Source organism: Xenopus laevis, chromosome 3S (genome assembly GCF_017654675.1).
Source record: "Xenopus laevis strain J_2021 chromosome 3S, Xenopus_laevis_v10.1, whole genome shotgun sequence".
In the NCBI taxonomy this organism is placed as follows: Eukaryota; Metazoa; Chordata; class Amphibia; order Anura; family Pipidae; genus Xenopus; species Xenopus laevis.
Window position 1 is genome coordinate 1,586,776 of NC_054376.1, and position 11,134 is coordinate 1,597,909.

Genomic DNA, 11,134 nt, shown 5'->3' on the forward strand with positions numbered 1-11,134 from the left:
ATGCTAATTTCACTGCCCGAGCTACAGCATAAGGTTCCAACTTCTGATACAATTCAATGACCCCAACTAACACACAAATGCTCTGTAAGGCTACAAATATATTGTTATTGCTGCTCCTCTCTCTATTCAGGCCTCTCCTATTCATATTCCAGTCTCTTATTCAAATCAGTGCATGGTTGCTAGTAGGGATGCACCTAATCCACTATTTTGGATTCGGCCGAACCCCTGAATCCTGAATACCGAACCAAACTCAAAATCTCATGCGATTTCCCTCCCTGCCCCTAATTAGGATTCCGTTCGGCTGGGCAGAAGGATTCGTCCGAATCCTGCTGAAAAAGGCCGAATCCAGAACCAAATCCTGGATTTGGTGTATCCCTAGTTGCTAGGGGAATTTGGACCCTAGCAACCAGTGGTGGAAATTGCAAACTGGAGATCTGCTGAATAAAAAGCTAAATAACTCAATTGTAAATTATCTCAGAATATCCCTCTCTACATCATACTAACAGTTAATTTAGAGCCCCTTTAAAGGGGAAGTTTACATTTACAATAACTTTAATTATTATAGATGGACCATTTCTAAGCATTTTTTAATTCGTTTTTTATAGTGGCCTTCCTAGTCTGTCTCTTTCTATCATGCACCTGAAAATGATTTCTAGTTGTCAGGGTCAATGACCCCTGTGAGACTTTCTGGCTAGGGTTGCCACCTCACCCCTTTAAAACCGAGCACATATGGAATCCACAGGCTGCTTAGCAATTCATTCAAATGCATGGCTGCACATAAATCGCTATGATAATTAACCTCTAGCAACCAGATTAGTGTGTTAAACCCAAAGTTGAAAGCAATTAAAATAAAACAGTAATCCAAAAAAAAACAAAAAAATAATATACCTAAATAGTCTTTAAATTCTGCTAAGTGTATTTTAAGGGTAAGGCCAGACGAGGAGATTCGTGGAGATTTTGTCGCCTGGCGACTTATCGCCACGTCTTTTGCGCGACTATCTCCCCAAACTGCCTCAGCGCCTTTTCCCCATAGGCTACAGCGCAAAATCGCCTGCGCTAATGCACACGCGGCGATGCGTTTTCAATAGTCGCCCAAAGTTGCCTCAGTGACTATTGAAAACGCATCACCGCGTGTGCATTAGCGCAGGCGACTTTTCATTCTAGCCTATGGGGAAAAAACGCTGAGGCAGTTCGGGGAGATAGTCACGCAAAAGACGTGGCGATAAGTCGCCAGGCGACAAAATCTCCCCGAATCTCCTCGTCTGGCCTTACCCTTAGGCAAGTTACTGAAGGTCTAAGAGACATTTACAGAGAGCGAGTAAATAAAGATAAGTAGATAGAGCTAAATAGCTCAAAATCAAACCCTGTCCCCTCAATTAGCACCTGATAGGGGTAACAGGAGACAAACAGCTCCATTGTGTAGGGACAGGGCCTTTCCCAATCACCTCTCTCTGCATATTCTCCCTTGTAATGACAATTAATGTTAATTAGCCAAGGTCACTGCACCATATTGTGCCCTTTCTGTTGGAAACGCAATTTAGAAACAATAATAAATACACCGATGCCCCCACCCATCAAAAGCCTAATATCAAAGATTCAGCTCACATTTGTAAGGACAATAGGAATAGTTAAACTTTTATAAACTTATATATTTGTGCTATAACTTATTGTGTGCCCAGAGCATTCCTTCTCTGTATATTTGTATTTATACATATGGGAGGAGGGAGGTGCCATATTGATTCCCTTAGACAGTACAGTATGAGGGTATAGCTTATTGTGTGCCCAGAACATTCCTTCTCTGTATATTTGTATTTATACATATGGGAGGAGGAGGTGCCATATTGATTCCATTAGACAGTACAGTATGAGGAAGAAATAAATCAGAAAGGAGGAATAACATTGTCCCATAAATTAAGATGTCCGCAAGGGCCCTGACACACTTAGCACATTATCACCATGGGGGAAATCTCCTCTCCCGGGGTCAATGAAGCAACAATACCTGCCCCTTCACATTTGTTGGAGTCGCCAACAAATGTAAAACAAATGACATTCGTCAATCTTTGATTTCGTCATTGCGACAGGGGGCAATGTGAGGGGGTCTTGTCATAGACCTTTATTACCAAAAACGTTTTCCTACCGACTTGCTCATAAAAAGCTTCGATTATGAAACATTTTTTTTTTTTTAAATTCGGGTAGTTTATTGAGAGAATAAAGTAAGCAGTTTACAGTGTAAAGACAAATTAAGGAAAAACATCGAGTCACATGTTACATGTCTAGATCTAGCAGGATGAAAGAAACATAGCATACAACATGCATTTCGTCATGAGTATAACATTTCACAACAATGTTCAGACTCCCTCCTATGAGGGATTCATAACTAGTCAGACAAGTGAAATATATACACCAGTTATCTGTCCTGTACCCTATTTAACTTAGTGTAGGGGGTAAATGTCAGTCCAGGGTCCCCAAATCCTATGGAATTTGGTGGGGGCTCCCCTTTTTAAGTACATTAGATATTCAGTGGTACAGGTATCCTGCATTATTGCTTTCCATGTAGAGAAGGCTGGAGGAGTCACAGCTCTCCAGTTCTGGGTAATTAATCTCTTGGCTAGTAGTAGTGCCTCTAGGAGGAAAAGTGATTGATATTGATTCAATTTTAAGTCCTGAATTATGGCCAAGATGCAAGTTTTAGGCGTTCTGGCTATCGTCACCTGAAGCACCCCTTCCAAGGTATCCAGTATTTCCCTCCAGTATGCAGTAAGCTTTGTGCAGCTCCACAGCATGTGTATCAGAGTTCCCCTGTCCAAAGCACATCTAGTACAAACATCAGGGGTGTTGGCATTATTGTAATGAAGTCTGGCAGGGGTGTAGTAAGCCCTGTGAAGAATATATAGTTGAATTAGCCGTAGTCTATGGTTGGGGGATACTAACTGAGGGGATTCTTGCGCTTCTTGCCATTCCTCGTCTAGGATTGTGCCCACATCCACCTCCCATTTAGAGCGTAGCCCATCTAAATTATTTCCGTGAACTTCTTGTAGCAACGTAGCATATAACATGGTGACCAAACCTTAAGTATGTCCCCTTTTAATATAGACTAGAAAGGGGCGCTTGTGAGTGACAGTGAGAGCGCGGCTGAGCTTATGAAAAGTCAACCATTGGTGACGTGGGATCTGGAATTGGTCTTTCAAATGAGCAAAGGAGACTAGTTTGCCATCCTGCCATACATCACCTAAGGCAGGGATCCCCAACCTTTAGAACCTGTGAGCAACATTCAGTATTAAAAGGAGTTGGGGAGCAACACTAGCATAAAAAATGTTCTTGGGGTGCCAAATAAGGGCTGTGATTGGCTATTTAGTAGCCCCTATGTGAATTGTCAGCCTACATTGAGGCTCTGTTTGGCAGTGCATTTGGTTTTTATGCAGCCAAAACTTGCCTCCAAGCCTGGAATTCAAAAATAAGCTCCTGCTTTGAGGCCACTGGGGAGCAACATCCAAGGGGTTGGGGAGCAACATGTTACTCACGAGCTACTGGTTGGGGATCACTGACCTAAGGTATTCACCCCAAGGTCCGACCAAAGACTCATTGGGCCTAGCTTTGCCAACAAGGGGTAATTGTGGTTGTTCCATAGTGGGATTATGAAACATTTCAACCCAAAATCTTCTCCTGTGTTAAATTTGATAAAAATATCGGTAAAAAAAAAAGCCCCCAGAGTATCACAATTTTTATTTCCTATTACATTTATTTGTTACTTTTCAAATTAAAAATAAGAGGTTCCAGGTCAGGGCTGCACCAATCACCAAGCAATGCTCCCTCCCCTCATTTGCTATGGAGTGGCATTCCAGCCTATTGTTATGCAGGGGTGTGGCCTATACAGGAGCCTGCAGGTATATAAACCCAGGTCAGAGTGGTCATTGTCACTAAAAACTTGGCATATCCCATGTGTGTGTCTTGGGGCCTCTTCATTCGGCAACATGAAGGAAAAAGCTGCAGGTAAGTGTCTTTTTCTGAACCTTTTTATAATTCCTTTATTCACCCCCCCCCAACGCATAGGATTTTAGGAGACCCACATTTTAAAGGGAAAATACACCCCAAATCTTTTTTATGCTTAATGAATGAATTTAAAGTTATATCTAAGTGTAATTGCACTAGAATGCTGCATTGGTATTGGAAACTTGCCTATAATTAATTTTATTGGGGTGGAGTTCCCCATTAAATTGTGCCTTGTTACTATTCTCTTATTTGACTGTTCTTACACATAATTTCATATTCACTAAAACATAATCCACGTTATTATAAGGCAAATTTATAAATGCCAAATTGTTTCTCTTAGTCAGTACAGTATAAGGGTATAGCTTATTGTGTGCCCAGAACATTCCTTCTCTGTATATTTGTATTTATACATATGGGAGGAGGAGGTGCCATATTGATTCCCTTAGACAGTACAGTATAAGGGTATAGCTTATTGTGTGCCCAGAACATTCCTTCTCTGTATATTTGTATTTATACATATGGGAGGAGGTGCCATATTGATTCCCTTAGACAGTACAGTATGAGGGTATAGCTTATTGTGTGCCCAGAACATTCCTTCTCTGTATATTTGTATTTATACATATGGGAGGAGGTGCCATATTGATTCCCTTACACAGTACAGTATGAGGGTATAGCTTATTGTGTGCCCAGAACATTCCTTCTCTGTATATTTGTATTTATACATATGGGAGGAGGAGGTGCCATATTGATTCCCTAGACAGTACAGTATGAGGGTATAGTTTATTGTGTGCCCGGAACATTCTTTCTCTGTATATTTGTATTTATACATATGGGAGGAGGAGGTGCCCTATTGATTCCCTTAGACCATACAGTATGAGGGAACAGCTTATTGTGTGCCCAGAGCATTCCTACTCTGTATATGTAACAGTTTATCCATAATTTCTAATCCTTCTCTTTTTCTTTCCTTAGAAACAATGGAGATTCCTGAAGGGATCCCCAAAGATCTAGAGCCAAAACACCCCACCCTTTGGAGGATAATTTATTATTCTTTTGGTGTGGTGCTATTAGCTACCATTACAGCAGCCTATGTGGCAGAGTTCCAGGTCCTCAAACATGAAGCCATTCTCTTCTCCCTTGGGCTTTATGGTCTTGCAATGCTTCTCCACCTGATGATGCAGAGCCTCTTTGCCTTCCTGGAGATACGCAGGGTAAATAAGAGTGAGCTTCCTTGCAGCTTTAAGAAGACAGTGGCTCTGACCATTGCTGGGTATCAGGAGAACCCTGAGTACCTGATAAAGTGCTTGGAATCCTGCAAGTATGTGAAATACCCCAAAGATAAACTCAAGATCATTTTGGTCATCGATGGGAACACAGAGGATGATGCCTACATGATGGAGATGTTCAAAGACGTGTTCCACGGTGAAGATGTAGGCACCTACGTATGGAAGGGAAATTACCACACTGTTAAAAAGCCTGAGGAGACCAATAAGGGATCCTGTCCTGAGGTTTCTAAGCCCTTGAATGAAGATGAAGGTATCAATATGGTGGAAGAGCTTGTTAGAAACAAGAGATGTGTGTGCATCATGCAACAGTGGGGCGGAAAAAGAGAGGTCATGTACACAGCATTCCAGGCCATTGGGACTTCTGTGGACTATGTACAGGTGGGTCTATTTATCTTTCAAAAATGGCCATGGTAGAGTCTGATTCCCTTATTTATGTTCTCAGCATGTTCTCCTCCGATGTTGTGCTTCTTCCTTTTATTTGCCTCTTTGGATCTTCTTGTCCATTCATGTTATGTTGTTATTCATGTGTTTCATCTTTTAATTCCATTAATTATAGGTCTGTGACTCGGACACCAAACTGGATGAACTGGCAACAGTGGAAATGGTGAAGGTTCTGGAGTCCAATGACATGTACGGCGCAGTGGGAGGAGACGTTCGCATTCTGAACCCTTATGATTCCTTCATTAGTTTCATGAGCAGCCTGCGTTACTGGATGGCGTTTAACGTGGAGAGGGCCTGCCAGTCTTACTTCGACTGCGTGTCCTGTATAAGTGGACCTCTGGGTAGGTGGCCCAAAAATATTATATAACTTTGGTTCCATGTAATGGATCTTGTTGCCATGTGTATCATAATCGCAAGCTCATCATTACATTTATGTTCCCCTATTTGAAGGAATGTACCGGAACAACATTCTCCAGGTGTTTTTGGAAGCCTGGTACAGACAGAAATTTTTGGGAACCTATTGTACTTTGGGAGATGATAGACATCTGACAAACCGAGTGCTCAGCATGGGATATCGCACCAAGTAAGTTGTCTGTGAATGTGGTGAGCAATTCTATGCGGGGAAAGCAGTGGGACAGATTGTGACTTTTCATCTGATGATCTCTCTACGTCTTTCTCTATTACTCAACATGACCAATAATTGACTTATTTGTCCCTTTCTCTCTTTAAGATACACCCACAAATCCAGAGCATTCTCCGAAACTCCATCCCTGTATCTCCGGTGGTTGAACCAGCAAACCCGGTGGACCAAGTCCTACTTCCGAGAGTGGCTGTATAATGCCCAGTGGTGGCACAAGCATCACATCTGGATGACCTATGAGTCTGTGGTGTCCTTCATCTTTCCCTTCTTCATCACTGCCACTGTTATCCGCCTCATCTATGCCGGCACCATATGGAATGTTGTGTGGCTCCTCCTGTGCATCCAGATCATGTCTCTCTTCAAATCCATCTATGCCTGCTGGCTCCGCGGCAACTTCATTATGCTCCTGATGTCTCTCTACTCCATGCTGTACATGACTGGGCTTCTGCCATCCAAGTACTTTGCCTTGTTGACCTTAAACAAGACCGGTTGGGGAACATCTGGGCGCAAGAAGATAGTAGGCAACTACATGCCAATACTGCCCCTGTCCATATGGGCAGCTGTTCTGTGTGGAGGGGTGGGTTATAGTATCTATATGGACTGTCAAAATGACTGGAGCACCCCTGAAAAGCAAAAGGAGATGTACCATCTATTGTATGGGTGTGTGGGCTATGTAATGTATTGGGTAATCATGGCTGTGATGTACTGGGTCTGGGTGAAGAGGTGCTGCAGGAAGAGGTCCCAAACTGTCACCCTGGTCCATGACATTCCTGATATGTGTGTTTAAAGGAATACTGCTATCACACGATCTATAGTCCCTTTCTATTATTGCAACCTATGTGTATTTTACTGTCAATAGGTGTCATCATCATCTATGGCTACCTGCTCCATAACAAAACCATGAAATCTATAGCCAGCAACAAGAAGCGGCGACTATTATTTTCATTCTCATATTGAGAGACGGTTTTTGTCTCCTGGTTTTTATCCAGTCTCCAATATATCACAAAAAAGGTTTTCAAGTTATTAATAATGAAATTGCTATTAAAAGCAGCTTCTGTCCTTTGCGATATCTTTCTCCGTTTGACAGAAACAATGTAGCAATAATGAGACCCTTAATACTCCAGTTCCCACAATGCCTTGTTCACTTGGTAACCCCCTTCTTCTCAGGTATGTTAATCACCAAACATGCAAGGTATCATGGGAATTAGGTCCTTGCTTGAGGAGGTTGGACTGCTAATACAATGTAGCAATTGCATTTACATTTAACTTTAATATCACTGACAAAATTCTATGTATATTGGGGAAAATTGCCTTTAAGACAGTTTATATTGCTCAAGTGTTTTTATTTACATTTTTTATTCCTACAAATATATCATAAATCTCTCCCTAATCCCCTGTTGCTGTGATGTTAATAAAGTTATGTTTCCTTGTACTGTAATTACTGCTCTGTTTTCTTATTGTGGCCACACATGCTATGGTGAATGGGACTTTTAAAGTTCATTGGTTTAGTTTGTCCAGAAATTGTTATTATACTGGAAGTCACATGACATGTAAGGGTAAAGGATTTTAAGCTAAAACACACCAGGCATAACTAGCAGACTGCTGATCCCTTAGCTGTTTATCTATGACACGCCAGGTGTAACTAGCAGAGTGCTGATCTCTTAGCTGTCTAAGTCTGACACTCCAGGCATACTAGCAGAGTGTGGATCCCTTAGCTATCAATGACACTCCAAGCATAACTAGTAGAGTGCTGATCCCTTAGCTATCAATGACACTCCAGGCATACCTAGTAGAGTGCTGATCCCTTAGCTATCAATGACACTAGAGGCATAACTAGTAGAGTGCTGATCCCTTAGCTATCAATGACACTCCAGGCATAACTAGTAGAGTGCTGATCCCTTAGCTATCAATGACACTCCAGGCATAACTAGTAGAGTGCTGATCCCTTAGCTATCAATGACACTCCAGGCATAACTAGTAGAGTGCTGATCCCTTAGCTATCAATGACACTAGAGGCATAACTAGTAGAGTGCTGATCCCTTAGCTATCAATGACACTCCAGGCATAACTAGTAGAGTGCTGATCCCTTAGCTATCAATGACACTCCAGGCATAACTAGTAGAGTGCTGATCCCTTAGCTGTCTAGCGCTGACTTAACTAGCAGACTGATGATCCCTTAGCTGTTTTATCTATGACACCCCAGGTGTAACTAGCAGAGTGCTGATCTCTTAGCTGTCTAGCGCTGACTTTCCAGACATAACTAGCAGACTGATGATCCCTTAGCTGTTTTATCTATGACACCCCTGGTGTAACTAGTAGAGTGCTGATCCCTTAGCTGTCTAGCGCTGACTTTCCAGACATAATTAGCAGACTGATGATCCCTTAGCTGTTTTATCTATGACACCCCTGGTGTAACTAGCAGAGTGCTGATCTCTTAGCTGTCTAAAGCTGGCCATAGATGTAAAGATCTTTAAAAGATCTTTTTGTTATCGTGAGACCACGATTATCTCGAAACGATTGTTTAAATGTATGATTTGTCCATCAACTAAAAAGACCATTTCAGGCAATATTGCCAGCAAAACTGAAGGGTAGCTGCCTGCTTGGCCCTGCAAACATAGATAGATTGCACTGGGACCAATACATTTTTTTTAACCTGGCCAATCAATTTTCTAACAGATGTCGGACGAAAAATCGTAAAATGTACGATCGTTCAAATCCCACTAACTTCAATAATCTGACGGATTGGTCGGATTTCGCTAAAATCGGTCGTTCACCAAAGAAAAATCTTTGCGTCTATGGGGACCTTAGGTCTGACACTCCAGGCAAAACTAGCAGAGTGTTGATCTCTTTGCTGTCTTTCTATGACCCTCCAGGTGAAACTAGCAGGGTACTAGTGTAGTGGCCGTTCGTTTGACCATGATTATCTGATCATTCCGCCCACTGATCGATTTTGTCATTTCACAACTAAACTTTCTAAACCTGTCCAATCGACTGTTGAGCCGAGGTGGTTGGCACAGTGATACCTTACTATAGTTTACACCCAATCAGTGTAATGCTAAATAGACAATTTTATTGGATGAGCCTAAAATCATTTGTTTCACAATGGAATCTGTCTGTGGATGGCTACTCCATTTGGTGCATCTTATCTACGCAATTCTGAAGTTCTCCGATACTATACAAGGGCTCAAACTCATTGGTCAGATGAGTGGGCATGTAATTCTGAGGTAAACAACTTGAAGCTCATCGCCATAGAAAACCCAGACACTTTTTCTCGCACTTTTATTGCAATATATCCAGTCTGCTGTAGGCAGGGGAGCACAAATTATTTGGAGCACAATCTATGAATAATTCATATTTGGTAATATTGTTTCTCTTCCCCATTATTTCTGTCTGTCTCCTCTTTCTAATAAACTGCAAGCTCTTCTGAGCAGGGAATTCATCCCATAACAGGTGTATTATTACTTCACTTGTAGCCTTGTGTCTTTATATGGTCACAGAACAACCCCTCAGTGACTTCTAATATCCTTATCATTTACAGTAGGGGGTACATTATCCCTTATAATACATGAGTGATACTCAGAGTTCCCTGTATAACTCAGCCTGCAGCCTTGTGCCTTTATATGGTCACAGAACAACCCCTCAGTGACTTCTAATATCCTTATCATTTACAGTAGGGGGTACAGTATCCCTTATAATACATGAGTGATACTCAGAGTTCCCTGTATAACTCAGCCTGCAGCCTTGTGCCTTTATATGGTCACAGAACAACCCCTCAGTGACTTCTAATATCCTTATCATTTACAGTAGGGGGTACAGTATCCCTTATAATACTTGAGTGATACTCAGAGTTCCCTGTATAACTCAGCCTTGTGCCTTTATATGGTCACAGAACAATCCCTCAGTGACTTCTAATATCCTTATCATTTACAGTAGGGGGTACATTATCCCTTATAATACATGAGTGATACTCAGAATTCCCTGTATAACTCAGCCTGCAGCCTTGTGCCTTTATATGGTCACAGAACAACCCCTTAGTGACTTCTAATATCCTTATCATTTACAGTAGGGGGTACATTATCCCTTATAATACATGAGTGATACTCAGAGTTCCCTGTATAACTCAGCCTGCAGCCTTGTGCCTTTATATGGTCACAGAACAAGCCCTCAGTGACTTCTAATATCCTTATCATTTACAGTAGGGGGTACATTATCCCTTATAATACATGAGTGATACTCAGAGTTCCCTGTATAACTCAGCCTTGTGCCTTTATATGGTCACAGAACAACCCCTCAGTGACTTCTAATATCCTTATCATTTACAGTAGGGGGTACATTATCCCTTATAATACATGAGTGATACTCAGATTTCCCTGTATAACTCAGCCTTGTGCCTTTATATGGTCACAGAACAATCCCTCAGTGACTTCTAATATCCTTATCATTTACAGTAGGGGGAACATTATCCCTTATAATACATGAGTGATACTCAGAGTTCCCTGTATAACTCAGCCTGCAGCCTTGTGCCTTTATATGGTCACAGAACAACCCCTCAGTGACTTCTAATATCCTTATCATTTACAGTAGGGGGTACATTATCCCTTATAATACATGAGTGATACTCAGAGTTCCCTGTATAACTCAGCCTGCAGCCTTGTGTCTTTATATGGTCACAGAACAACCCCTCAGTGACTTCTAATATCCTTATCATTTACAGTAGGGGGTACATTATCCCTTATAATACATGAGTGATACTCAGAGTTCCCTGTATAACTCAGCCTGC

General features: G+C 41.7%; 1 protein-coding gene across 1 annotated transcript; it reads left to right on the forward strand.

Annotated features, from left to right (window-relative positions):
- The first annotated feature begins 3,444 nt into the window (after positions 1-3,444).
- Positions 3,445-7,792, forward strand: has1.S (hyaluronan synthase 1 S homeolog). Its single transcript, NM_001086227.1, is given in 5 exon segments — positions 3,445-3,990; positions 4,960-5,651; positions 5,830-6,055; positions 6,165-6,297; positions 6,445-7,792. Coding segments are annotated over 5 exon segments (1,767 nt in total). The 5' UTR covers positions 3,445-3,971; the 3' UTR covers positions 7,142-7,792.
- Positions 7,793-11,134: the final 3,342 nt, after the last annotated feature.